At 49.5% G+C, this 27,590-nt stretch overlaps 2 protein-coding genes across 2 annotated transcripts; both read right to left on the reverse strand.

The window, feature by feature from the left end:
* Positions 1 to 1,146: 1,146 nt before the first annotated feature.
* LOC127053967 (cytochrome P450 26A1) lies at positions 1,147 to 4,726 on the reverse strand. The gene is made up of 7 exons (XM_050959507.1): positions 4,538 to 4,726; positions 4,062 to 4,286; positions 3,530 to 3,817; positions 3,142 to 3,291; positions 2,233 to 2,367; positions 1,732 to 1,887; positions 1,147 to 1,524 (listed from the first exon to the last, which is right to left on the reverse strand). The coding sequence occupies exons 1-7, from the start codon at positions 4,724 to 4,726 to the stop codon at positions 1,183 to 1,185; spliced, it is 1,485 nt and encodes a 494-aa protein (XP_050815464.1). The 3' UTR covers positions 1,147 to 1,182.
* Positions 4,727 to 11,298: 6,572 nt separating this feature from the next.
* LOC127053949 (cytochrome P450 26C1) lies at positions 11,299 to 25,422 on the reverse strand. The gene is made up of 6 exons (XM_050959456.1): positions 24,209 to 25,422; positions 23,535 to 23,759; positions 22,862 to 23,137; positions 18,693 to 18,848; positions 12,944 to 13,585; positions 11,299 to 11,679 (listed from the first exon to the last, which is right to left on the reverse strand). The coding sequence occupies exons 1-6, from the start codon at positions 24,410 to 24,412 to the stop codon at positions 11,299 to 11,301; spliced, it is 1,884 nt and encodes a 627-aa protein (XP_050815413.1). The 5' UTR covers positions 24,413 to 25,422.
* Positions 25,423 to 27,590: the final 2,168 nt, after the last annotated feature.

Genomic DNA, 27,590 nt, shown 5'->3' on the forward strand with positions numbered 1-27,590 from the left:
GCTTCTATGTTTAGCTGAAGGTGCCGTGGACCTCTAAACATAGAAGCTACTGCCGAATTGCCACCACTGTGGAAACGTGCCTACCACGCTCAAGGCACACAGACTGCCCCTGCCGTGGCAATTTGGCACGCTGCTTGGGGGCAAAACAACAGGGACTGCTGCCCCAAGCACCAGCTTGGGATGCTGGTGCCTGGAGCCGGCCCTGGGCAACATGGTAAACCAAGACTAAACAAACTATGTCTCAAATTTAGATGCATGGTTACTATATACGGTAGGGAAATGACCTGCATTATTATTTTCTCTCACTCCCTAAGGATTTTAGTCAGCTATATAGAGGGTGGGCTTTCTAAGTGGATGACAGAATTGTCCAAGAGTTTGAATTTGAGAAGATGTTATAGGATTAGTCATCCTGTTTGAGAGTCTTAGTTGCATTTATTAAGTTGGCTTGGTTAAGCCTCAGTATCTTTAACAAGTGAACTGTTTTGACTCCAACTGGAGTCTTCTCATTAGAGTTGAGTGCAGGAAAAATTGAGGCTAAAATGCAAGAGAATCCCTCCAGTTGATAATATTGGGGAGGGGAAGCCACTACACCCAAACAAGAATTCAAATTCTTGTTTATACCACCCAGCAGCCAAGTCAGTATATGCAAAAAAAGAGCTAGAGCGATATTTGGAGCAAAGCATCTTCAAAAATAAAAAAAAAAAGTTTATTTTAAGTCATAATAATCCATAAACTTTGAACACAAACACAGTATCAAAAAGTAATCTGAAAACATTCTCCTGGCTTAAATATAAGCCACATGTGTATTTTGGTCACAGGATGTGCAGTTAAGTCCCACGGTTTCATGCTTGTTAAAAGGTCTCTGAATACATACACTGTTGTTAAACTCCTTCAAAATGCTAAAATTGACAAGCTTTTAATAAGATTCTTAAATAAGAGGGAAACATTGTTTCTATAGAAATAAGTTATAATTATGGACCACACTGACCCATAATTGTAGTGCTTGAACAACACATCAACCAAACTTACGACATTTAGTAGATTTTAAAAAATATTTTAAAAATACATAAATAACTATTATACATTTACAAGTTAAATATAGAAACCTAAGTCCAATATTAAATAAAAAGCTATGTGTACTTTAAATGCTATAGAAATTTCATCCAGAAGTAACCTGTGACCTCAGATTTGGCCATTGAAACCTATGAATTTGGTAGGCAGGTTGTCCACTGGATACACTATGGGGCCAGTTTTCATTGTAGGAGGTCCATTTAACAGCTGCCAGTCACAATTCCGAGCCAACTCCACGGTAAATATTTTGAGAAGGATTTTTGCAAACTCTTTACCCACACAGCTTCTCAAGCCTCCTCCAAAAGGGATGAAACTGAACCTGGAGGAATCTTCCGGAGAGGGAGACATGAAGCGGTCAGGGTCAAATTCATCCTTGTTGGTGAAGAGGTCTGCAACATCGTGTGTATCACAGATACTGTAGATAACATTCCAACCTTTAGGAATCTGATAACCCTGTTTAAAAAAAAAGTTAGGAAATTCAAATATGTGAAGACTTCAGCGTAGAGGCAGATGAATGTCAAGATTTTACAGAGAAATAAAAATCCCTGTACATATTGTCAGTTTGACTTACTTTCAGATAAATTGCTATGGGGGAGGGGAGGAGAGAAAGCAGCCACTACAGCCTGTGAAGGGATTTAACAGAAGCAAAAGCCAGCTTACATTTAACTCAAAAGTCTTGAGTGCAACTCGAAATCCTCCAGGAACCGGTGGACTCAGCCTGAGGGTCTCTTTGATGACACAGCCTGTGTACTTCAGCTGTTCCAAGACTTCTATATCCAGTTGTTTGTCATCTTGGTTCATGCTGCACAATAAACCCTAGGAAAAGAACATGGTTAACATAAGACTATGCACATAAATGTCAGGCTGCAGTTTGTGTTAGCCGGACACTACATTGCCATCAGTAATGGAGTACAAACTAGTCATCAAGCTTCCAGTCATCACAAGGGCTTCCCAAACAAGCCTCAATCATTGCAAATCTTATTTTTCCAAATGGAAGAGTCAGCTCTTCCTGGTTAAGTTGTCTTAAGGGGCATTAACTTTGCTTAATTAAGAGATTTAGTCTCTAGTCTGTTAGAGTTAATACACTCCCTTCTCAAGAAGGGGGAACAAACAGTAAACTGAATGCAGAGGAATTTTAACTTCCACAGAGAAGACACCCACCTTCATTTGTAGCTCCTTTCTCACTTTTTGCAGAACAGCCCGGTTAAGTCCTAAGAAGGTGATTAGAGATGTGGCAGCACTGGCCGTGGTTTCATGCCCTCCAAACAGAAGTTCTGTTGCCGATTCTTTTAGCTCCTGAGACAAAGAGCAGGATGTTCGGGGTTCACAGACACACACTATTGTTTTAGGTACTTGAGACCAAATTCATGGCCTTCTCCTCCCCTGCACAAATTCCCTTCTAAAAACTGCACTGCCAGTAAAGCAGAGAGGAAATTCCGCATTTAAATGCCACCAGTGATTAGCGATATTCCTAGGCTCCACATCTACAGGCCGCGTTTTAATATAAAGTCACAGAAAGACACAGGTGGGAGTGGGAAGACGAGCAGAGACTCCTTTTCCGGGAAGGGATTTTGGAAAACCGATGGCTTAGGGAGGGATTGCCCTGGCTTTGCACACCTCATGTTGTGCCGTACAGACTGAGCACAAGGGGGAAAAGCACCGAGGGGGGTTTCGGTCGCTCTGCCAGCAGGATGTGCCCTGGGAGGCCAGGATCCGGGGCGGCTGCGGCAGAACTCCGGTAGCTCCAGAACCGGGTCTGCCAAGGTACGGGAGGGACTGGAGCATCTTCCTCAGCTCTAGCGGGGGGGGAGAGTGGAGACCACTCATGGGTCGCCATAGTCAGAAATCCTGGCCCTGAAGCTGTTCCCGACTGAGGAAAGAACTTGCCACCCTGATCTTCCTTCTCCCGAACTCCGCACTGCGGGGGGAGCAGACACTTAGGGCCCGATCCTGCTCCCATCACATCAACAGGAGCGATGTTAGAGTTTAAAGGAAGCAAAAATCAGGCCTTTGGTTGGGGCAACGCAGCGGTCCCCGTGGCGGGGCCGCCAGCGCCCGCGGGCATCTCACCTGCATGTTCAGCGGCTCCCCGTTGTCCTGCGTGTGCTCCATTAGCAGCTGCAGCGCGTCCTTACAGCAGCCCGCCGGCTGCTTACGGGCCATCTTCGCCCGGATGTTCTCCTCGATCTTGGCGTGGATGAAGTTCCGCGCCCGCAGGCCCTGGGGTGGAGAAGGGAGCCAGAGGGCGGCGGGTCATCCCGCTGCCAGGCCGTCCCCACAGGCCGTGCCAACCCCCTGGGAGCACATTCTCATACACTGCCCCCCCAATTCCAGCTGCCATAGCCGGGCACCTAGTGCCAGCCCCCCGAGCCAGGGCTGCCCCGCGCGGCATCGCCCCCCGGAGGTGCCTGGGACCCCCTACCCCAGAGCTAGCCCCGATCGCAGGCGGGAGGGTTACCCGGTAGAGCCCGCTGAAGGGCACATCGATGGGCAGGGAGAAGAGGTTGCGGATCATCTCCTCGAAGGCCTCCACCAGCCGCTGCTCGCTGTCCTGGTCCGTGTGACGCGGCTCGAAGCCCAGCAGGATCCTCATGGCGATGCGGAACATGAGGCGCTTCACTTCGGGGTAAACCAGAAGGCAGGAGCCGCCGCTGCGCAGCCAGCGAGCCAAGCAGGCGTTCACCTCCTCCTGGATGCCGGGGACGTAGTGCTGCAGGGCCTCCCGGGAGAAAGCCTTCATGATCACCTGCGGGAGAAGGGGGAGGCTCAGGACACAGCCCCCCCGCGCCGCCCCAGGGGAAGAGCGCGCCGGAGCCGCAGCTCAGCCCGGCTGCACAGGGGAGCGCACCCTAGCCCCAGCCGCACAAAGGAAGGCGCCGCTCCCGGAGCTTTGACAGCGCACAGGCGGCAGCCTCGGCCGGATGCAAACCAGGGAGCTGCAGCCCAGCCCGCAGAGCAAGTGGGAGAAAGGGAGCGGGGCCTCGCGGTACCTTTTTGCGGTGCTTGTGCTGCCCGTCGTGCAGGTTGGAGAGGCAGCCGGACCCCAGGATAGTGCGCACGGACGCCGGCCACTGCACAGACACCAGGCGATGCTCCCCGAGCAGGATGTGCCGGACGTTCTCGGCCCCCATCACCCGCACGGTGGGGCGCCCGAAGAGGTGGGTCTTGTAGATAAACCCATATTTCCGACGCTTCATCTGGAGAAACTTCCGCCGCTGGAGGGAGAGAAGGGCAGTGACAGCGGGGATCCAGGCCAGTAGCCTGCCCGCCCGCCTCCCCGGCTAGCGCTGCCCTGCTCTGGATACCTGGAGCTCAGCGCACCCAGGAGGCGCGACTGCTGCTACTCTCAACCTGATCCCGCAGAAGGAGGAGCCGGCTCCCCGAATCAGCCCTGGCTAATCGGGGGGGGGGGGTGGCTGCCCCTTCCCGAAGCCGGGCGGGGGCAGGAAGAGCTCGCGGGCCTTACCTGCAGCACCAGTTGTAGCGTCTCCCCGAAGAAGGGGAGCCCCATGGTGCCTGGGGGCAGCGGCAGGCTGCAGCCGGGCTCCCGGCCGCTCACACAGTATAGATGCCACAGCTTCACCGCGGCCAGGAAGAGCAGCAGAGGCAGCAGGACGGTACACAGGGTGCTGGCCAGCAAGGTGGAGAAGCCCATGGCTCGCGAGCAGCGCCTGCAGCCCCTACCTGTCTCCGCAGAACCCAGCAGCGCACAGGCCAAGCCCAGCCGTGGGCCCCTTTTTATAGCCCTCCCCCAGGTTGCTGCCCACTCCACCTTGGTCAGATAAATTAGTTCACCCAAAGTTCATCTTTAATTACGGATTGTGGCCTGGCTCCTCCCCCTGAAATCTGTAACTGTTTGGTTTGCACGGTGGCTTCTCCGGGTCTCCCTCCTCCAGGAGCTACAGCCAAGCCACAGAGCTGACTTTGAAAAGGTGCTAATTTCACCCGGACAATGGGGCTCGCGGGAGAGGGGGCCTCAGATCTCAGCTCCTTCAGGGCGCTACTCTGTAGCTCATTGAATAATCATTAAAGGCTGGAATGGGGGCAGAATTGCAAACAGCTGCTAGTTCAGCTCGTCGGGATCAAGGAAAGACCAGCCAATTAGCTGCAGCCCTTTTACCTTTATTTATCCCTCATTAAACCGAATAAGAATATATTGAGGCAGATTATAGAAATGCCTGGCTCACTTTGTCCTTATGCCCAGTTACACGGGAAAGCACGTACCGTGTTTATATTTTGCCTCTGTGCGCGGTTTGATAACCACTGTACACACAACCGATCTTTTTAAATCTCTCTTACGGCACTTTGCAGTTCAGCCTTTGTTTCAAAGACCTGAGCCCCAGGCTACAGGCGAAGAGCCGAGCTGTTGCATACTGTGCGAGGAGTAGTTAATTGGACTTCGCCTGGTTCCGGGTTGGTGCTATTGCTCGTGAGCATAGTGGGAGCAAGTGGCACAGACCCTGGACAGCACTAGCGGGGCGGGTTGGGCCAGGGACTGAGCGCTTTGAACATCTCCTCCAGGTTCTCCCTGGGTAGAGCTGAGTTCCCCGAACTCCAGCTGCAAAGCACAGGCTAAAAACAGAATTATGTCACTGGATCACGAATAGTCGCCGCTTCACCTTGTCCCCTCAAATTAGTGCTTGGCCTGAAGTTCACCTCAAAGGCCCGGCTTGTATTTATGGTCAGGGTCCTGAGAGGAATAATCAGCATCAGGCAGGAGTAAATTCTGAAACTTATGATGCAGCGCTAATGGCAGGTTCAAACGCAGGTCAGCGAGGGAAGGCAAGGTTATATCAAAAAGTAAACATCCAGGCTATCGCCACCCACAGACTTTTATAGACGCTTAAATCATGAATCACAGCACCCGCAGACCTGCGCCTACGCGTGAGGTTTCTGGTGCTTTTCATCCTGGACCCTGGAGCATAGCTAGTCCTTACCCCGGGGGTCTTCTATGTGTGAATCTTTTCTTTTGCAACCTGCAGTGATGGGTTTGCCTTTTCACCAAGCAGAGCGGTAGTCAGCATCTGTCTGAATATAGGTGCGAGGCAGATAACCCACAGGCCGCCATAACGTTATGGGAAGAAGGCAGAGGAATTCGGCACACTCCCCAGCAGCAGTTTAATTCAGAGGGGGGCTAAGTCTCCTGGCACAGAGACTGGGAGATAGCTATGTGTGCCTGGAAAGCAGACTTCGCCCTGGCTATGTGCTCCCACAAGCCGTGTAGAGAATTGCCCAGGGTCTGACGTTCACCTGTAGAGCATCCAGGAGGCAGGAGTGCTTCACAAATGCTGGGAACTGTTCTAATGCGGAGCCCCTTTTTATCACTGCGGTGCAATTCGAAATGGCAGGGCTGACTGCGGGGAAAGGATGTTCACGGGCGGCGGCTGCCACAGACCCTTCGCTCCTCCCACTCGCGGCTGTAGATTTATAAGAGGTCGTTGTACAGGAAAATACGATCAGGGCTGGAATGACTATCCAGTTCGTTTGGGGATCCTGGCGTTACACCTTGGCGAAGCCTTAAAAAAAATATTTCGGAGCAGAGCTGAATTTCCCTTCTGTGCAACCAGAGACGTAGAACACAGGTACTTTTGGTTGTTCGCCAAAAGAGCAGCCAGCTGCTAAAAGTTTCCAAAACACCGATCGCTCTTCCTGCTCTGTCATGTGCATCATCTCTGAACTGTATGCTTACACCCATCTGGCTGCATCGGTAGCTTTACAATCCGTAGGTATTGGTATTCGGAAACATGGTAGCTCCAGGGGTGTGTATATATATATACACCAATACCTACCGATTGTAAAGCTACTGATGCAGTCAGATATACATATATAAAGTTTTTTACCCAAGGAAGCTTATTCCCACATAAATCTGTTAGTCTTTAAGGTGCCACCGGACTCCTTGTTGTTTTTATATAACACCTACACAGATAACACCTGTCCAGAAGTCACTGACTGGCGGTTACCGTTATTACAATAAATGCAGCAGTAAGGAGTTGAAGAGTATGACAAGCACTTACCATAAAGTCTTACATTTGTATCTAGCTTAGGCACCGTTTCGCAGAAATACGGCAAATGAATACAAACAAGATCCTTGATAACCTTCAAATTACAGAACTTTTTCTCCCCGTGTTTGTTGCTCACTACTTAGCTGAAATGACCCTCGCAGTTTCTTTTGTAAATTAGTGACTAGGGGCACTCCGAGGTTCAAAGTAATATTTGTATCTAGAAAATGTCCTTGCATTGAATATCAATAATATATTACAAGAGGAAGAAGTTTCAAAATCAAAAGAGCTGTCGCTGTTGTTTATCATATGTTTATATATGTATTTACCCTATTTCACTCGGACGGTACAAGTAAACTATTCAGTTGCATGTTTGTCTAGCCAATTTCGCTTTCTGATTCCCCGCCTAACCACAATAAACATTCGAGCGCGATTTTTTTTTAACGGAATCTGAATGTTATCCCCTAATGTCTAGTGTATCCTCTTTTATGTATTCTGGAAGACATGACTCGGGGAGTATTTCTGCTTAGTATTTAGTAGCCTGGTTGCTTTGACAGTACCTGGCAATGTAGTCGTTGAACGCCAATGTTTCTGTGCCGCATGTACAGTTGTTTGGCTGTTTTCTAGTTCTGGGACAAGACACTTAACTTGTGCTTAAAAACGCAAATTTATTTCTAGATGGTGCAGCGTCAGCAAGCGACCTGACCCGGGAGGGCTAAGGGCTTTTAAAGTTTAGAGTTTAACTAAATGTCGGTGAAGTCCTAATTCCTTAAAAAACATTTATCGGTAAAGTATAGAAGCATATGTGTATGCGGGTTGTTTGCTGTGCCCAGATGTGATATATAATTGTATATTATACGATTTCAGCCTAAATTTAATCTGGTAAATTTCCCTATTTTCTGTTTAAAATGCTCACTTTGTTCTCATTCCCCCACCCCTCCGCTGACCTATATAAACCAACCAGTGGTTATGCTGGCGACTTCTGAGCCCGCCAAAGCTGGCAAGGCAGTTCTCTGCCTAATAGGGATGATCATTTTCTGGTGTCCTCAGTGAATTGCGCTGGGAGCAGTGGCATGACCTCGGGGTTCTTCCCCATTCCCATACTCTGACCTGCTTGTGACCTACAACACGGACCATGACATCTGAATGAACTCTGCCAGCAACTTCGCCAAGTTCACTGTCCATCAAATAACGAGATACGGTGGCCTGAGCACCGATAATTACCACAGGAAACCTTTATGATCGCCACCGCCATCTATTCTACAGTCGTCAGTCCGAAAAGAATCAAATGGTAAAGAGTGAAAGGGATAATTAAAGACATCTTGGAAGGGGGTCAAGAAATTAACAGCCCGATAGGAACAAACTTTGATTACAAGTAGTAATTGCTACACTTCACTTGCAAATGCTCATGTTTATTTGAAAAACCACATCAGTTTCAATTCTTTTTTCTTTTTATTTTTTTGCTAGATTCACATTACGTTATTCAACAACGCGGTTACAGTGTTAGTGCTCGCGGTAATTTTTGAGCTTGGTCCTGAAGAATCGACGATTACTTCTCATCCAAGCTGGAGGAGGAGACCGCAGAGCTGCATTTGCCAGTCGGCTCCCCAGCCGGTTATTGCCTAGGTGAGCGGCCAGGTCCCACCGAAATAAAACGGAACTGGAGGTGGATCAAAGGTTCGCCTACTTTTCTTTAAGGGGATCACAATAGCGTCAGTAGCGTTTGGATAGATCAGTTCAGTGGCTGTGCTAATTAAAGTTAGTCATTGACACTTGTATCCACCGCCTACTGATTTCCCCTCCGTTCACCACAAAGATTCACCTTAAAGACAAGGTCAGGAGGGCAGAGGCTGCTGGTTCACTAAAGGGTCAACCTGCCAACAACACTTAACTCCGACTTTCAGTACAACCTTTTCCAGATTTGACCTGTCACATTTGGTAGCCATGTTTCTGCTCTAGGTAGCTGAGATGTTGCATGGAGTGAAACGATGTTACCCGACTTTCTGATGTTTAATTAGAAATACTGATCCAGGTAAGTTAGCTGGGCGGTGGCTGCTAACACTCTAGCTAACAGAATAATAAATCATTCCTGTTGGTTTTCAGGCAGTGGGTCACTATTTAAGGCAAGGGGACTCAAATATTTTGACTTTCCTCATTTTGGGCGATTGCAGAAGGACAAGAAAGTTTATTTAGGGCAGAAGTGTCATTGGAGAAATTATCCTAGGAACCAATGTGTCAGCCTTCACAAAGGGCAACTTCATCCCACAGATAACAGGTGTGGGGATATAGGTGTTCTGTTCCACCTCTCAGCGATCTGATACATTTTAATATTACGCAAGAGCTTGACCTAGAGCAGGAGTAGCCATATTTTCCATCAAAATATATGAAAAGTAATTATCAGATGTTTCCATTTCCTTGCTTCCCCTCACCTTTTAGAGGACAGTTTGTACTATGTGCCTTAGACAAAGCCCAGCGAAACCTTTCCACTGACACCAGTGGGCTGCCATCATGCCCTAAGTGAAAATGAAATAATGTATTCACTGATCTACACAAATAATACTTAGCATTACCCTAAACTCTCCTCTCAACGCTCCAATGTAACTGTCATTTCCATTCATGGACAGAAAAGTAGGCATCACAGACCTTTCATTTACCCTTACAAAATATCAGTGAGAAATTCTTTTACAAGGGGAAAAAGAAAAATACTTAGAATTGAAGAGCAGGAAATGGCAATGCGGACAGTATTCAGAGACCCTCTAACAGGTCAGTCAGCACCCAGCCTTAACTCCACGTGAATCCATATTTAAGTAATTGTACACCATATGCTGCATGACAAGTGGGCTTGTTGCTCAATGCTGCTCTGATAGTTATTATAATGTGAATATCGCTATAAATATTGAATTCATTATTCTGGAAGAGGTACCAGAGTGTATGCACAATAAATGGTTTTCGATCTTAAAATCAGGAACTTTTCAGCCAGAATCAAATAGTTAAATGTCCTGACTCTTTAAATGTTTATTTTAAAATTGAAAGCCTGTTGAAAGCCGATTCTCTCATGCAGGTTTCAACCTGCAACTAAACTCTAGTCTAGGGCACATTTACTCTGAAAATGGGATTTAATGATGGATCCTTAATAATAGCAGCACAGTCCTTACTATGATACAGTGTTAATGTACAATATTAATATACAGTACTATCAGAATGCATCTTTATCATATGGACTCTAATGGAAAGTGTCGGAGTGAGATGAAATACAAACTCTTTACATTAATCGATCGGAAATTAGAGTTATCAGAAAGTTACATATAATTGGGATGTATCTGACAGGTTTGGATCTGTCAGATTGCAGCGACCCCTTAGATTTTTCTTTTTAAATATCCATGGAAATTTGTAAAAGGCTATGGCCCAATTGAAAAAACCCACTCCCTCCTTTACACATACATGTATCCCATAGGGCATAACTCTTCTGCATGTGGAACAGGAAATTCCAGGCCATCTCTAGCCATGCGCTGTAATGAAAATGTGCTAAAGACGGTTATTTTTTTCTCCTTTCTGCATTAATCTCTATGCGATCAGAAGGAAGGCGGCAGGAGGGCTGACCAGGCAACAGTGTGTCTTATTGTGGAAGGCTGTTCAGTGGATAGGGCGTTCCCCTAAACTTTCAAGAGTCAGGTGAGAGGTAGCAGGTGAATCTAAATCCCCGGGGATTCTGTTTTAAAATCTAGCACAGTTGGTTTCTTTCCCCCAGCCAACACCTCGAGGTCTGCCAACCCCTTGAAGTTTACGGAAACTGCATAATTGGGTCTTGGACTCTTTCTCGGTGGTTTGGAGTCCTCGGAGTGCATCTGGGCCCTGGTTTTCCCCACCCGGGGTGCAGTGAGGATGGCACAAACCAAGCTTTTCTAATGTGCAAGCGGACGAAAGGGAGATCTCACCGGATGTGTTACTGCATCCGGAGCCCCTCTCCTGTTGCCGTGGTGGGCAGCAGCAGGGCACCGAGGAGGAGGGGATGGATGGGCTAGGCCCCCTCTCAGCAGCCGGATCCCAGCCCCGCTTCAGGGCGCTGCGAAAAGGAAACGGGTCCAGGGGCTCCTGTCGGGCTCTCTGTGTCCGGTCGGTACAAATCCTGGTGCTTGTCCCCCACGCCCGGCCCTTCTGAGATCTGCTGCGGCGTCCGCTCCTCGCCCTGCCCGCAGCCCGCCCCAGCGCCGGGGGCCGCGGCGAAGGCTCAAGCTTCCCGGGACACCTGGCGGCGGGTGCTGGTGCCGCCGGGCCGCAGGGGGTGGAAGAAGAGTTGCAACCCGTCCACGGGATGCACGATGGGCACCGTCTGCATCTCGGGGAAGCCGGGGGTGGCCAGCTCCCAGCGGGCCGTGCTGACCAGCTCGATGGCCAGCAGCTTGAGGATGGCCTTGGCCAGCTCCTGGCCGATGCAGCTCCTGAGCCCCCCGCCGAAGGGGATGTAATGGAAGCGTCCTGCCCCCTCCTGCCGGGCCGAGCCGAACCGGTCCGGGTCGAAGCGCTCGGGGGGGCTCTGGTACACGGCCGCGGTCTCGTGGGTGTCTCGGATGCTGTACATCACGCTCCAGCCCTTGGGGATCTGGTAGCCCTGCAGGGGAGGGGGGAGAGGAACATCAGCTAGCGGGCCCCGGAGCTGGGGGGCCCTGGCATTGCAGAGCTGCTAGGGGGAGCCCTGAGGTTGTGCTGCTGCTGCTCTTGCTAAGGACCGGGGCCCTGGGACCCGTCTCGCCTAGAAACCTGCCCGATCCGGCCCTTCCCGCCACCAGCAGTCCGTTCCGTTCGGCCGCCAGAGGGCGACACTGCGCCCTGCCCAGGGCCACGGCCCTCTCTAGAAACCGGCTCTGGCTTTCTCCAGGACGGAGGGAGACGTTGGGTGGGATGTTTAATTCGATCGGGGCCGGGGTGCCTCCCTCTGGGGGGACTGGATGCTAACTAACCACCCTGTCTAATGCGGCAGCTTCAGACCCCCCCTCAGGACACTGAGGTTAGTGGAAACAACTTATTGCTTGTCCTCCGTGTAGAACCCTGCAGCGGGAAGGGCACTTTGAGACCAGGATCCTGCTCGCCTCGCTCACGCCTGTAGTCCAAAGGACACAAACAGGACTCGTGTGATGGCGCCAGCTGGATCCAGGGCCTGTTCCTTCAGCTCCTATTCAGACCCTGCTGTTGTGTTCATTGGGGCTACGGTGCCTGAGCGAGACTTACTCTCCCATTAGTTGTAGAACTGGGCCTGCCGTGTGATTTTGCGGTCCTCTACTGCTCTGTTTCGCTGTCGTTTCTTCTATTCACGCTGTGATATTGTCCCATTTCGGTATTTGCTGATTTAGTAAAATCAGTATCATTTGATTTTCACGGAATCAGCCAACACATGTCTGGGCACTATATAAATAAATTACTTTTCAAACAAATAACCAATTATTTCATTTCTAGATGCTTTATGTTTTCCGTTTTCTGTTTTAAATGGCCAGTTAGCTGTGTGCAACTTTTCCCTGTATTCTGTGCTTTCTATAATGGTAAAATGCAAAAAAAAAAAAAAAAAAAAAAACAGATTTGGTGTAAATTTATTTTGCACTAACTCGGGTGCGCCTGCAGTTTCAAAATGTCATATCTTACATCGTAACAAGTGTTTCACACTAAAGATAAACTCGTTCTACAGACAAGTTTTAATGGTCGCATAGCTCCATTAGTAGGAAATCAGCCCTTTGAAATACCCAGAGGTCACTAAGAGGAAGAAGAAAATAGTGTAAAACTGCCTGATAAGACACGCAGATACACATCAATGAACTAAAGCTGCTTAGCTCAAAGCCATACCCAAGTCTTTAAACAATTGCAAAACGGAACAGATAACTTACATCCAGCTCAAAGGTCTGCAGGGCTGTCCTATAGCCTCCAGAAACGGGCGGCAGCACGCGAAGGACCTCCTTAACCACACAGTCCAAGTAGCGCAGACGGCTCAGTTTATCCAAGTTCATCTCAGGCTGACAATGACACTCTGCCTCTGGAACCACTGGCCCTGTGGGCACCTCGAACCTGCTGGGCGGCTGGCGGCCTTCCTCTTGCCTGTGGTCTGAATAATGATCGTTTGTATTCAAACTAATTGTTTCTTGTGTCATTCTGGTTAACGTGAGCTCCTTAAGGAGAGGAGGCCGCTGGATAAAACCACCCCCAGCCTCTCCTTCTGCCTTTAGATCAAGTTGCTGAGTTTGATTCTTCGGCGTCCCTTCTGGCGTGGAGAGGAGACGCTGTTGAGAGTCACTGTCCTTCCTCTCTTTCTCCTGGATCATCGATGTATCTTGGCAGGGTTCAATATATGGGTGGTTCTTTTGGGAGACTGCAGGCGAAAGGCAATGGCAGTGCCTATGCAATTCATGGGACACCAGTTCCTGTCTTATTTTTTCTACCGCCGAGGGGTGTTTCAGTAGCAGAAGGATCAGAGAAGTGCTGGCACTAGCAGTGGTGAAGAAAGCAGCAAATATCAGCTCAATCGCTGACTCCTGCGAGATAATCAAATGTGACAGTTTTAAATGCATTTGTGTTTTAATCTTCAAATCAGTCTCCCACCTGTTCCCTCTGAGCAGCGCTGTCTAGCCCTACGTGGCCCGTTTTCATTTCCATCATTTGAGTGTTTAGAAACTCAAATCTCTGGAACTTTACAGGACTTGCGTTCCTTTGCTAACCGAGCATTGTATTGCACGTCTACCACTTATGTAATGGATTGTTTATTCCACTCCTCCCTACGAACCTGCAAACATTATCAGTAAAAAGAGAAAGAAAAGAAGAACCAACTGCTGCATCAGCATTTCAACTAAAACAAGAGTTAAATGTTTTCATTTTGAAAATATATTAATTCTGATGAGGGCTTATGAAAAGGGCTCCCAAAGAGTATTTTAATATAAAAAATATACCAAGCTGAAAATTTTGTGAGCAAAGGTTATCCTCACACTTAACCTTAGAGATTTGGATCTCCGGCTGCCAGACACTATATTTGATATGTACAGATTCTTCCACTCTCTTAAAGAAATCGTCGCCAGATAGGCAAGTCTTCTACATTGCTGATGGTGGATATTGGTCCGGGAGTCCTAGGTTCCTATGCTACCATCTAAAACAGGTAACGTTTGTTCAAACGCCCCCTGCAATCAATGTGAAGACATAGTGTACATGACTAGAACTGGACTCGGGCCAACAGTGAGTACAAGTAATAAGAAACTTGCTGTGTCATCATAATGTATGTATGTGAACCTCTGCAGCTAACAGAGAGTTACCTGGATACAGATGTTTGACAAAGCCCGGGTTCTTCGATTGCCCCAGAGGCAAGGGCATGTCAGAGTCTGTAGATTAACAAACTTTCTTATTGCTCGATGACATTAGTGGAACATCTAAAATCCTGTCAATGATCTTCGATCTGTTCAAAATTCCCTGAGGCTATCAACCTTTCTCCCATGCAGCCACACTGTGCATAGATGTGCCGCCACCTGAACTAAATCGCCATGGGCTGGATTTTCCAAGGTGCTGAGCTAAACATTAAGGGGATTCTCCTACTCCCGTGCGTCAAGTTAAGGGCTTTGCTGGATTGCCTCACAGTGTTCGGCATCTGGCAGAACCGAGCCCTGTATAACAAGTCATGGGACAACCACGGAAGAACTCCAGACACTGACCCCTGCACGCCCCCTTCCCATGCTATTTAGTGCGGCGAGAAAAACAAGCCTAAGGATCCAATGATTCCAATTGCTTCCTAGAAGCAAAAACTGAGGTGTATTGCAAAGGAAAACAACGGACCCGACATATACACTATGTCCATACGATGCTTTACATACATGTTTGTCAGAGTGTGGCTCTGATAACTCAGCACACAGCCAAGCCACAGAACGATCCCAAAAGTGGGCTCCCTGATTTCCTGTTAAGGGGAGGGAAAGACACACTCTCTCTCTCTCTCTCTCTCTCTCCTCTTAAAGCTCCGAAGTACCCGGAGCCAATCCCGATATGCCGGGGCCCCACAGCAAGGATTTTCCTTTGCTACCAGACCGAGGCCCTGCAGTTTATCTAGGGCTTGTTTTGGCGGGGGAGGGAGACTTGTCAGCGTGCTGGCTCTCCGGGCCACCTCCAGGATGTATATAACGTCTGACAGAACGGAGTGGGGGCTGCTTCCCCCCGTATCTGTGCACGTCGCTCCCGTAGACATTAGCAGGAACCGGGCACTCCCGAGAACCTTACACCGTCTGTGCTGGTGACCACAATGTCTTGGTTCTCCCAGTGCGAAGTTCCACGGGGAAAGTTCCGCGTAGTAAAGTGCAACACCGCATAGCAACGGATGGCACTGCTGCACCGGGGTGCTGCTGAGTTCCTCACTCTGTTAGTCTTTACAAGGCTAATCTATCACCGCAGAAAGGATGAAAATAGAGCAGCTCGCAGCGTATTAATGTGGCTGGAAAGAGCGTCCTGATGCTAGAATATTTTATTAATCTAAAAAGTATTTTATTTATTCTCTTATAGCCAGTACAATTGAGTGTCTTGTAGCCTCAACCTCGCCTCTTATTCAGTCTGATTCACTGTGGAAACAGCTCAGGATTATCCTGTTTTCCTTCAAACTTAAATCTCACCTTTATTGTGACTTTACTGCAGTGGTTTATAGTTAAATTTATTTTTGTGCATTTTCAGAAAGCAAGATGCCTAATCCCCCACTGCCTTCTGTGAGAGCCCTACGCCGCTACGATAAAGGACATGCTCTTTCCCCTGCTTTGGCTTTCAGCTTTTTCTGGTGGTTTCGATAAAACTGTGGGCTTTTTAACCTGGACTGTTACACGTCCTGATTTTGTAAAGCGCATGCTGCATTCGTTCCCCGAGTACAATCCCCAGCATCGTTTGGGAGTGGAAAGTGCTCTTTGGCAAGTATTTAAACACAAAGCGAGTCAGGAAATTAGCGCACACTCATGCTTGGAGTGTCTGTCTCTTAGAGGTGTGTATCCAATGCTGTAAAGCAACTACGATTTGTTTACCAAGGCAGATCATTCCACGAGATTAATATTCCGCTGTCGTTTTATTTTAGTACAAGGCGCTACCACATTAGACAGGAACCATAAATCATTTTACCCCCGTAAGAAAGTTTCTTTAAATGCAGCGGATGTAGGAAGTTTCTAACTGCACGGCACACAGAAGTGCATATCCATATACTAACACATGATGACTCCCTGCCGATCACTGTTATCTCGACTGGGATGAGCCACCCCAGCCTCTTAGACTAGGCTCTATCCGTGGGGTCTCTCCAATAGCTGATATAATTATTTTTGAATAATATGCATTAGGGGTGCCTGGGTATAATATGACAAGAATTACATCACAGATACCCGGGTTTAATTTCACAAAGATAGTTATGTTCATCTCTTTTGACTAATGTCACCTATACCTCTTCTAAGCACCTCTAGCTGCTCCCGGAGAATATCGTTGAGCACTCTTTACAAATTAGCGCATTATTTTTTGCCCGATAGTTTAGATTTTCTTAAACATCGATTCAAGTCCAGTGTCTACTCGGCCACGCTGCCTCCTCACGAGGAATCCTGCCCCCTGGCTTGGAGCCAAACGGTGCTCTTTTTGTGACACACTCAAGTGAGAAGATGCCAGGAATGGGGAAGATCGGAGACGGAAAAGACCCTCTAATGGTTCCTTCTCCTGCCAACGCAGAATTGTCGGGAATGGCCTGGTGGCATAAGGTCTCACTTAATTTGCTGTGATGTTGTTGCTCTGTAACATAAGCTAACCTGACGGAGTTGGGTGTTCTGTCGCTGTCCATTTCGCTGCCTACACTAAATGCCTAAGGATTTCAGGAAATGCATAATGACTTTTACTGCTGTTGTTAGGAGGGATGCCAACAGGCAGTGATGAGTTTCCATGTGGAGACAATGCAATTCTGTCCACACACTTCCAGATTTTCAGAAGCAAAGATTCAGAAATTTTACAAAAATTGGTCACCTGCTCCTAGGAAATAAAGATCCGGGATGAAATCCTGACCCTGCTGGAGCTTTTAGGAGTTTGGAGTCAACTGAGCCAGGATTTCATCCCAGAGGAGGCTAAGCAGCATCGTTTTTACCATACAAGTTAATAGCATCTTATACCCTGAAACTGACCTCACATATGCTCCGAAAAGAAGATGACCTGGAAGGCCATCAGTATTTTGGCAGTTCTGCCAATATGGCAGGCAAACATGCCTGTTTTTGGAAGCCCAGGGCAATACAGATAGAAGCTGATTCTCAGCCACAGAAGAGAAAGATAGGTCACTTACTCATTTTAGGTTTTACAGTAAGTCCTGATCTTGGCCTGATATCTTGATACGATATTTTAAAACTCAACATTATAAATATACTTAAATCAGCTACTGCACACACTCAAAATTATCCCAGAACTTTATAAACACTACTTCAGATTTTTATATTTAACATCAATAGTGACACTTAGAATAGCCTGGTGGTAAGCACTGACTCAGTACTAAGGACAAATACTTTCACAATTTCTTAGGCAAATTCCCATTGCTTTCAATTGGGAGCTTTGCCTGAGTAAGAACAATAGAATCATAGTGCTGTCTCATGTTCACTATTCCATAGAGCACATCCACATTCTCAGTAATACAATTAACGAGCTGATCCTAGACAATGACCCAGAATCCATCATTCCATCTCAGGAGTCATTCTGATATATTGTTTCAAAGATATCTATGTTTACCGCCCCTGGAACACAGTGGCGTGATCCATAGGCCCAGAGCTGGCGCTTCCATTGAGGCGAACTAGGCAATCGCCTAGGGCGCCAGGATTTTCGGGGCGGCATTTTGCAGGGAGGTAGGGGGGCGGCAGGTGGCTCTGGTGGATCTGCCGCAGTCGTGCCTGCGGAGGGTCTGTTGGTCCGCGGCTCCGGTGGAGCTGCCGGAGGCACAGGAAAAGCTCTAGCGCCGGTCCTTCATAGGCCCCCTACAATAGGCGGGGAGGTGTGCGAGGAATGCACAATCAGGTCTATCATGTCAAAGATAATATTTTGGAGTGTATTGAGAATACATGGATAGGCAAGAAGGCCCACTGGAGCTGGACAAACCTAGCAGTATTCTAGTAAAACCAGGCAGATGACTGGAAAAAAAGTCAAGAGGATAAGGTAGGAGGGCAAAAGAGGCATTTATTTACTTTTACAATATTAACTCAGTTCACATGTAAAGCAATTTAACCATGAAAAGGATGTCTGTAGGGCTGGCAAACTCTTCCTAAGTGTCCACCTCACCTGCTGTCTGCTCAGGCTTGGGAACTGGTGAGATGTTACAAAGCACACCTTTCTCTGCTCAACACCTACCTTAAGTGTTGGGTGTCCAGTCCCTCTTTCAACATCCTTGCATTTCTACGGGGTTTGGGTTTTTTTCCCCAGACTCTTATTTCATCAAGGTGGACAAGCAATGTTTAGTGCCCAGGGGCGTTTAAGGTGAGGAAGATGGTTAACTATAAGCATTGTTATTGTTTGTGATGGATTCACCCAGAGTGGGTAAAACAAAGGCGGAGGCTAGCAGATATCAATTGCCCCCCAGTCAAACTGCTTTAAAGACAGAAGTAGAACACCAAAGGAGATTATCTTTACCTTCAGCTCCTGCATGGTGAATTCTTTGCCATGCTCCTTGGCACTGTTTATTAAGAAATCCAGAGCATCACTATAACCTTCCGAGTTCTTTCCTTGTAGTTTTTCCATTATGGCTTTCTCCATGTACTCATGTAACAGATCCCGGGCTTTGATCCCCTGCAAAGAGTCAGACATAATTGTTCAGGGACTGTCCAACCCAGCCCTAGTGAAGCAGTGTAAGAAAAATCTGGAAAAAGATCCTACCCAGGATGAATGGCACTCGAGGACCCCAAGAATCCCATCACTCTTATTCTAACGTATACTAATAGCTCAAATCCACACTCCTTTTGTGCTCTGAGTGTGCTTCAATCTGCCACCTCACAATTAAATGACTAGGAAGGACAAAGTAATTTGTCTATGCTAGAGATACAAGGTGGGTGAGGTAATATATTTTATTGGACCAATTTTTGTTGGTGAGAGAGTCCAGCTTCGGAGCCAAACAGAACTCTTCTTCAGGTCTGGGTGTGTCATTGTTGACATTACTTGGCACTGGGCAGCTAGACTATTGGGAATTGGGTAATTTCTCCCTGTGCTACTCCAACGCACCCTGTAAATGGAAGTACTGCCCAAGGAACACTCGGAGGGGAGGGAAGCAGTGAAGCTAGAGGGCTGATGCCACAGTGACCTCTTAATGACTGCCATGAACAAACTCAGCTTCTGCTATGTTCAAAGGGAGCTTTCTGGTACCTGGATAAGAGAGGATGACTTGACAAGCCAATCCCCATCTAATGTTGGTCTCTAGAAACTTCCAGAGGCTTTTCAAAGGCAGTGACAAAGGGGTTCACTATTCCAGATGGGTATGCTACCTAATTATGTGATAATCACACCCAATAGGTTGTGTGTAAATGTGTCTGTCAGAAGGCTGCATTTCCATTAAAGTAACCCTCCATGCTACCAAACATCTAATAGGATATGGAGGAGTCAGCTCCGAAGCTATCACTAGGTGAAATGGCAATGCATTCGGAATGCAATGTGTGTGGTTCTGTAACAAGAAGCCTGTCTCTTGCAGGCCCCATCCTACTAGAGATTACCCTACTGCAGAAGTCCAGAGGCAGAGCAATCTAACCTGAAAGAAATCCATGCACAGGTATCGCTAGGATTATATTATAATAGAGTTATATGCAGGAGGTCAGACTAGATGAGCTGGTGGTCCCTTCAGGCATTAAACACTATGACTCCATAATAATATTGTCACAGGCCACCGACACCACCCAGCATCTGCACAGTAAACCTAACAACCAAAATTAGACCAAAGTCTTACAGCCAAGGTTGCTCCATTCTTCCCATTACAAGACCCTGTTTTTATGCATATAGCTTTGCCAAACTTGAACTGTTTGGGATGACAATTTTTCCATGCCAGGTGTCTGCATCAGGCTGAAGTATTTTAGCAATTTTTGGCCCAAATGATTCAGCCTTTTCCATGAACAAGACTAGTGAAAAATATGTTGTTTTGCCCATGTTAAAAGATTTTGGCAATCTTGAAGAGTCTATAGCTCCCACAGGGATTTGGTGCAGGGATGATAAATTTGGCAGGGAGTGGCCTTTATGTCAGGGATGAGCCATCCCTGAGAAAATTCAGCCAAATTTGGACAGGATGTAAGCCTTTGAATCTTGCTAGATATTCACAGCTAAAAACTCTGGAAATTTCATATGCCCTGGGCAGGCTCCAGCTTGGGTTCTGCAGGGAGCTGAGATGACTTCAACTGAAATTGTAACTCTGGGCTGCTGCAGGCCATGCCAGAGTCAGGTACTGCAACTGAATCACGAGAACTATCTTTCCTGTGCTCTTCATGCCCTCTCCCCCTGCTGGCATCAAGATAGCATATAAGAGGAAGCAGCCTGATTTGAATGCAGAGGGGACAAAATGGGGGAGTAGATTAGAAGGAGGCTGTGAAGAAAAGACCCAGGACTGAGACTGACGGCTGTCCCCAGGGGAAAAGAGAAAATAAACTGGGACTAGGTGTTGAGATGGTGGGAGACTGGGACTAGTTTGGCAAAGAGACTAAGACTGGGAGCTGGGTGGGGTAAAATGGACTGGGAGCTGGGGTGGGACGGGAGATGGAGGGTTCATAGATTTTAAGGCCAGTAGGAACCATTAGATCTAATATGACCTAAGAGGAGACTGTGACTAGCTGGACAGGGAAAATGGGAACCAATGGAATATGGGGAAGGACATGAGGAGAGGAAAGACAGATCTGAGAAGGAACCAGGGTGCTGGGGGAAAACTGGGATTGGCTGAACAAACAGATAGGGACAAAGAGTCTGGGGAGGGGAGGGAGAGAAAAAGACTGGACCAGGAGCCAGGGGAAATGGGACTGACTGGGCATTGGGCAAGGACACTGGGGGTAAGGGGCCACAGGGCCTGGGTGAACTGGGACTGGCTGGGCAAGGAGATTGGGAATGGAGGGGAGATTGGGAGTAGAAGGGTATAGGGCCAGAAAGGATAAAGCTTGCGGTGGCGGGGGGAGGGAAGAGGCAGAGGAGTCTGTGCCCACTAGAGCACACTCCCCTCCAGTGCTTAAAATTGAAACCAAGATTCCTGAATCTCACCATTCCTTTGCTGTCAGCAAATCTCTCTGAAACCCAATGGCAAAGTGAGTGTCTCATGCGCCTCCAGTGCTAGTCTACATCGAGAATGATCAGTTATTCTGTTAGCTCAAGTGGCAGAGGTCTGTTGGGTGGATTTAAAGGTTCCAACCCTGTTGATGACCCATGTGAATGTCAATACGATGCCACATGACAGAAGTTCTGTTTTTTCAATCTCCTAGGAAATTACACACCAAAAAATGGTGTGTAATGCACACACCCAAGAGATCATTCAATATAATCAAATGTATAGATGGAGCTCCCTATAATGATAGACTCTAGAAACTCCATCTGTTTAGCTTAACAAAGAGAAGGTGAAGGGATGACTTGATTACTGTTTGTAAACTCCTACAAGGGGAACAAATATCTAACAATAGGCTTTTCAGAGAAAGGTATAACACAATCCAATGGAAGCTGAAGCTAGAGAAATTCAGACTGGAAATAAGGCCTATATTTTTAATGGTGAAAGTGATTAGCCCTTGAAACAATTTGCCAAGGGTCCTGGTGGATTTTCGACCACTGAACACTTCTAAATCAAGATAGGATGTTTTTCTAAAAGATCTGCTCAGGGTATTATTTTGGAGGAAGTTCTATGGTCTGTGCTATACAAAGAGCAGAAGATCACAATGGTCCCGTCTGTCATTAGAATCTATGAATCCGTTTCTAGCCCTCTCCCAGCTCAGAACCCACAGAACTACAGCACGAACAAGTCAACAGACCATATACTATTCAGGTAATAAATAGATGTTAGCAAGGAATATCTCAGCCAAAGGAAGTGGCATTCTCTGAACCAGCCCACAGGTGCGGAAAACTCTTGTGCCTGTGATGTATCATGACAATAGCAAAGCCAATAATCTGTGGAAAGGAATTGGACAGATCACTATCCTGCTGAGAATATGGCATCAAAGAACTAAAATTTACTCTAGGGAAAACTCTAGATGTAACATGCTTAGCAATCAAACATTATATAATAATACATTGACGCCAACAATACAGAAAGGTGCTGGAAGCAAATATAGAGAAAAAAAGAAAAAGAAATGGCCACGACGAGAAGTAATTAGAGAACAATCCGACACTTTATAAGAAACCAGTGCAAAATAAATGGGGCAAAATCTAACTGACCACTGCAACTAATACAGTAATGAAACCTGTTTAAAACGTGACTCGTTACCCACTCAGGGACATGTCAGGGGTAAGATAGCCAAAGAGGGAATTCCTGAGGGGACGAGGGACGGGAAGAAGGCGATTCACTGTATTTTAAAATGGCAGTAGCGATCCACCTTGCATTACGAAAGCTAGAACACATGCATGGATCCTTATAGGACAGGGTAACAGCGCGTGGTGGGCTTTCATGGCTCTGTGTTATTTACAATTCTCTTTAACTTCCAGCGCTGGTCCTGGAGACCAACCTCGGCTTTTTGGCTACTTTGGCACTGGACATTTTTTTAAAGCAATGCAGCCTATCCGTACTAGGTAGGTTGCAACATGGCAGAGCAGAGAGAAGCAAAGCGGTGCGAGTCGGACGTGTAACCCCACAAGAGTACCTTGCGCAGCCCACTGAACGGGATGTTCAGGGGCAAGGAGAACAGGTTCTCCACCAGCTGCTCAAAGGTTTTTGCCAGGTCCTTAAACTGTTTTTCTTCCAGGCTGAGGCCCAACAGAACCCGAGCTGCAACGCGGAAAGTCAAAGTTTTAGCGGAGGAATAAACCGCGACGGAGCCAGGCTCCCTGCACCAGCCCCGCAGCTCCCAGCTCACGACCTTCTGGATCCCGGGGAGGTAGCTCTCCAGGGCAGCGCGGCTGAAGACTCGAGCCAGGATCTAGGCAGAGGGGAGGGAAGACAGTTAGGGGGCGAGAAGAAGCTAGCGGCGCTGTCTGCGACCTGCAGCTGCGCAGCCAGGGGAACTGGGGCTACCCACTTGGCAGCCGCCGCCAATTTGCTTCCTCCTAGACTGAGCTGCCGGCTCAGTGATGACAGCCTGGCCACGAAGCAGTGTGGGCTTCGCAGGCTGCAGAGGGGTGAATTACAATCGCCTTCCCTGGACCTTCGGCCTCCGCCCAGCTCACACAGCCCGGCCCTTCCCCGCAGCTACGGAGGAGTTTCACACGGGGCTCCAAACATCGCCCTCCCGGCTCAGAATCCCCCGGCCACGCGCGTGTGAGTCCTGGGTCCCTGGCCACCTTCCCTCCCCGAGCCACGGTCGCTGCGGAGCGCACCTTCCTCCTCTGGCGGTGCAGCTCGCCGATGGAGTTGAGCAGGGTGTTGGAGCCCAGGATGATCTGGGTGCTCTGGGGCCACCGGGTGCTGACCAAGCTGTGCTCCCCCAGCAGGATCTTGCGGATGTTCTCGGCCCCGGTCACTCGGATGACAGGCTTGCCCAGCAGGTGGGTCTTGAACACGTGGCCGTACTTCTCCCGGCGGGAGCTGTGGAAGCTGGAGCCCTGCAACCAGCCAGCAGGTCAAGCGGAGAGACACCCCCGGGGCAAGGCTTGGATCCCGCCAGCCCGACCCCAGGGACAGTCCCGGCCGCGCTCAGATTTGCTGACTGCGGAGCCCCCTGGTCCCATACACGCCCGCGGCTCCTCGGGAGCAGGAGGGGAGCTGTCTGCGCGGAGCCTGGCGCCCTCCGCCGCGAAACCCGAGGGGAGGGGGGAGCCCAGCTCAGGGACCACGTGGCTAAGGAATGAAAAGCATTTAAATCCCTTCCTCACGTTTCAGTTAGTTCTGGGCGTCCCAGGAGCAGCCTGATCCCGGGGGGGAAGGAAGGGCGGGAGTGGTGAACCACCCTGCAGGGCATCCCCCGCCCGCCCCCAGCAGTCACCAGCCCAGGCCTTGCAGCCCGGAGACTGCCCCCGTCGCAGGGGGACACGTGCTCTCCTCTGTACTTTACCTGGACAAGCCAGTGCAGGGTCTCCCCGAAGAACGGCCACCCCATGGAGCCTTTGGGGAGGGGCAGAGCGCTGCCCCGGTCCCTGCTCAGAGTCCACCGGAGAGTCCACAAGTGCCGGGACACGGTGAGGAGGAGCCCCAGGGCCAGCAAGGCAGCGAGCGCAGCTTCGAGCCAGGACAACAGGCTGATCCCCGCCAGCAACATCTTCGGCTCCCGGCCGCGGCTGCTGCAGCCGGATGCCCTTTGTCGCTTGTCACCCAGCAAAGCACCTCTGCAGCGGGCTGGGGGAGCGGGGGACTAGGCTGCCGGGAGGGAAGGAACAAGACAGGCCAGCCCTCGATTTCACATCGCCTGGCAAAGTCCCACTGCGGCGCGCGGGGCTTGGGGGCTGTTCAGGGTTTGGAGAAAGGTGCCCGCGCTCTGCCCCTGCCCTCTTGGATGCCGCCTGGAAGGTGAAACCGGCCACTTGGCAGAGAGGAGTTATTCAGAGTAAAAAATCAACTGCTGGGGTGCCATAGATTTACTGCCCGGGGTGAAAAACTGCGCTGCCCGCACAAGGAACCGCACTTCAACACACTAAAGTTTGCGGGCTGATCTTTCATTTTCTCCTAGCAAAACCGGATCCGCTAATCCAACAAAGCCACTACACAGCAAGGGAGTCTCCTCTAAGTTAAAGTGTCCGCCTCACTTCACTCCCCCACGAGTCCCAGGTTTGCTAGAAAGCAGAGCTTCAGGATGCTTAGCGCAGCAACCCTGGGCTCCGCTGGAGAAACTCCCCGGCTTACTAGGTGGTTGGTGGCGACTCCTCTAGCTTGGAGCAGCCAGCACTTCCAGGTGCTGCAGCCAGCATCCTGATGACTTTCTAACTGTATCCCCAAAGGGTATCCCAGCAAAGCTGCATCTGTCAAAGACCCTGCGGGGCGAAAGAGAAAGAAGCTGGGTACTCACGGCTTCCCATAACTTTTGTGGCGAGCATAAAGGCGAAGGGTCCGCTGGATAAGTCTGCAGCCCAGTTCCTCTGCCCCCTTCCTCTCGCCGACTCTGTCCTTTTTAACTATTCTCTGCCTTGAGCAGTTTTATATAGATATTGGGGGCCTACTATCCGATCCACGTTCAGAGGTGACGTCTTTGCTGCGTACTTCCAGAGCGTGACAAAGTGCAATGATTGGAGCCCGTGAGAAGTGAGGGGATTGATTGAAAGAGTGTGGGGAGCTGCAGAGGGGGGGGCGCTGTGACAGATCCCTGCAGCTGGAGGGCTGGGAGCCAGGTAACCAATGACAGCCAATCCAGTGTCACTCATTCTCATCCTCCCCACAGCAAGTCTGCATGTCCCTCCGAGTCCGGCGGGGCAGCGCGCAGCAGCCTGTGAGCCCCTCGCGTTTCCCCCAGAGCCCTTTCTCCACCGCTGACTCCACCGACCCCCCCAGGATCCGTGTCATTCCTTGATTTTGATGCTACGCAAGATGGGACAAAGGTCTCAGCCCGATCGACGTGAAGCGACCCGTTATTTGAATAGTGCTCCAAAGGGAACGCTGCTCTGCAGCGCTCCTTTCCTCTCCGGGGCTCTCCCCGAGTCCCGTCCCTACACCGGCCCCTTGCTAGTTTACAGTTAATTCAGGGCCCCCGTGTGCGAGGCGGAAGGTGTTTTACACTAGAAAGCAGCGCTGGCAGACAGACGCGTGAGACTCGCACACTTGGTTTCCCCACCCCGAGGAGCGCCTGCCAGCCCCCCTCCCGCTCAGCCCGAGCAGGGCACAATCACACCCGGGGAGGAAGCGGCAGACACGCGGGAGTTACAAGCCGGGTCCCGGTGTATGTTGGCACGAGCCGGGGAAAGGGTTCCCAGTGAAGGGCAGGTAGCCAGCCGCTTGGGTTCCGGGCTCGCAGCTGCCATTCCCTGGAGCTTCCTATGTGATTCACGGCTCAGCAAGTCATTACAGTGCAGCTACACTGCCACGAAAGGGACATCAAGAGCAGGTAGCCTAATGCCTTGTGCAGAAGACACAGCGCCGGGTAACGATCTAAATCCGAACCAACATGTTCCCGCACTAAAAGCTGCTGCAGGCATTTTAGCGGCGGGCTGGGTACGAGACATCCTCTTGCCATATTCCGCACGTAGGCAAAGCTCTCCCTGATGTCACTGAGAGTTTTGCCTGCGTGAGAAGTGTGGGATCAGGCTAATCACTGGCCAGGGCCTCGGATCCGAGCCAGTTTCTCCGCTAGGTCCTTCTCAGGAGCGGTATTACCGCAAAGCAAATCGCTGCGCAGCAGGAAAGCTTGGGCTTTCCCGGAACTGTTTCCCCTGGAAAGCCTTGTTGGCTCAATGCGGGGTCGGCTCCTGCTCCCATTGGAAGTCAATCCGAGTTGTCCTGTTGGCGTCAATGGGAACAAACGTCTCTGGGTTCTAGTTATTCTTACCCTGCTGGTCCAAAGGAAAGTTCTCCCTCCTTAGGTCAGGGCAGCACCTTTATACAACCCATGCACAGCACATGTGATTCCCAAGGCTCTGGCCTCTGGGAGCTTGGTGCAGCCTTTTCTCGCTGCACCCCATCTCCGCTTGCTAACACAGCTCCAGTTGCATCCTTTGGCGCGGCAGCATACAGGAGACACCTGTTGTTTGTTTAGATGCCGAGGTTCAGTGGCGCTCCCTTCCCTGAAATCTAGAGGCCCCTCTGGAGAATTATCTCCGCTGTCCTTTGCTCCAGGCCGGATTAACCCTGTTTGCTGGAGGTACAGCTGGCAAGCCCAGCTCACTCCATGTATGGCCCCTGTGACCCGGGAGTAAAGTGGCTCTGGGCGGTTCGCAGCCTTACTATGTAGGTGAGGGGGTTCTGTGGGGAAATGACGCCAGTCAGGCTAGGTCCGCAACTCGGACAGGGCAGGTCCGCGTTTACAAAGAGCTACAGCGACACACGGGCCGGTGTCTAACGCGAGCTACAGGAGGGCGCAACACAAACTCGTTCTGGTGGCTGTGGAAAACACGCTGTTAAAGGGCAATTCGGGTAGCCGGGCATTTCTCAATTCACACTCCCACCCTCTATTTTCAAAGCAACGCGAATCCCCGAGACAAACCCTCAGAGCCCGAGCGGGGTCAGCAACTCCCCAGAGCCTAACTCTGGTTCCAAACGTCTGTAGTCCCCTTTAACTTGAGACATTTGAACGATCCCAAAGTTATAAATTCCACCCCCCTCGCCCCCGCTCTTCGCACCTCGCCTGCCAGCCAGTCCCCTGAACCGCTCCCTTTCCTCGCGGGCACTTTCAGGCTGAAATTCCACCCACCCCTCCACATAGATTTTTGTAAGGGCAGAGCAGGCTCCCTCCGAGTTAATCATTTGCGGGTCCGCTGGGGAAAGCTGCCCTTTTGTAAAGCCGCTCAGTCCAA

Source organism: Gopherus flavomarginatus, chromosome 6 (genome assembly GCF_025201925.1).
Source record: "Gopherus flavomarginatus isolate rGopFla2 chromosome 6, rGopFla2.mat.asm, whole genome shotgun sequence".
Taxonomy (NCBI): domain Eukaryota; kingdom Metazoa; phylum Chordata; order Testudines; family Testudinidae; genus Gopherus; species Gopherus flavomarginatus.

Coding starts and splice junctions, on each gene's coding strand:
- LOC127053967 (XM_050959507.1), bottom strand. CDS start 4,726: ATGGGCTTCTCCACCTTGCTGGCCAGCACCCTGTGTACCGTCCTGCTG. Junction 4,287..4,537: donor CGCTACAACTGGTGCTGCAG/GTAAGGCCCGCG, acceptor CTCTCCCTCCAG/CGGCGGAAGTTTCTCCAGAT. Junction 1,888..2,232: donor GAAAGGAGCTACAAATGAAG/GTGGGTGTCTTC, acceptor TTCTTTTCCTAG/GGTTTATTGTGCAGCATGAA.
- LOC127053949 (XM_050959456.1), bottom strand. CDS start 24,412: ATGTTGCTGGCGGGGATCAGCCTGTTGTCCTGGCTCGAAGCTGCGCTC. Junction 23,138..23,534: donor TGCACCGCCAGAGGAGGAAG/GTGCGCTCCGCA, acceptor CCCTCTGCCTAG/ATCCTGGCTCGAGTCTTCAG. Junction 11,680..12,943: donor TGCAGACCTTTGAGCTGGAT/GTAAGTTATCTG, acceptor CCTCCCCTGCAG/GGCTACCAGATCCCCAAGGG.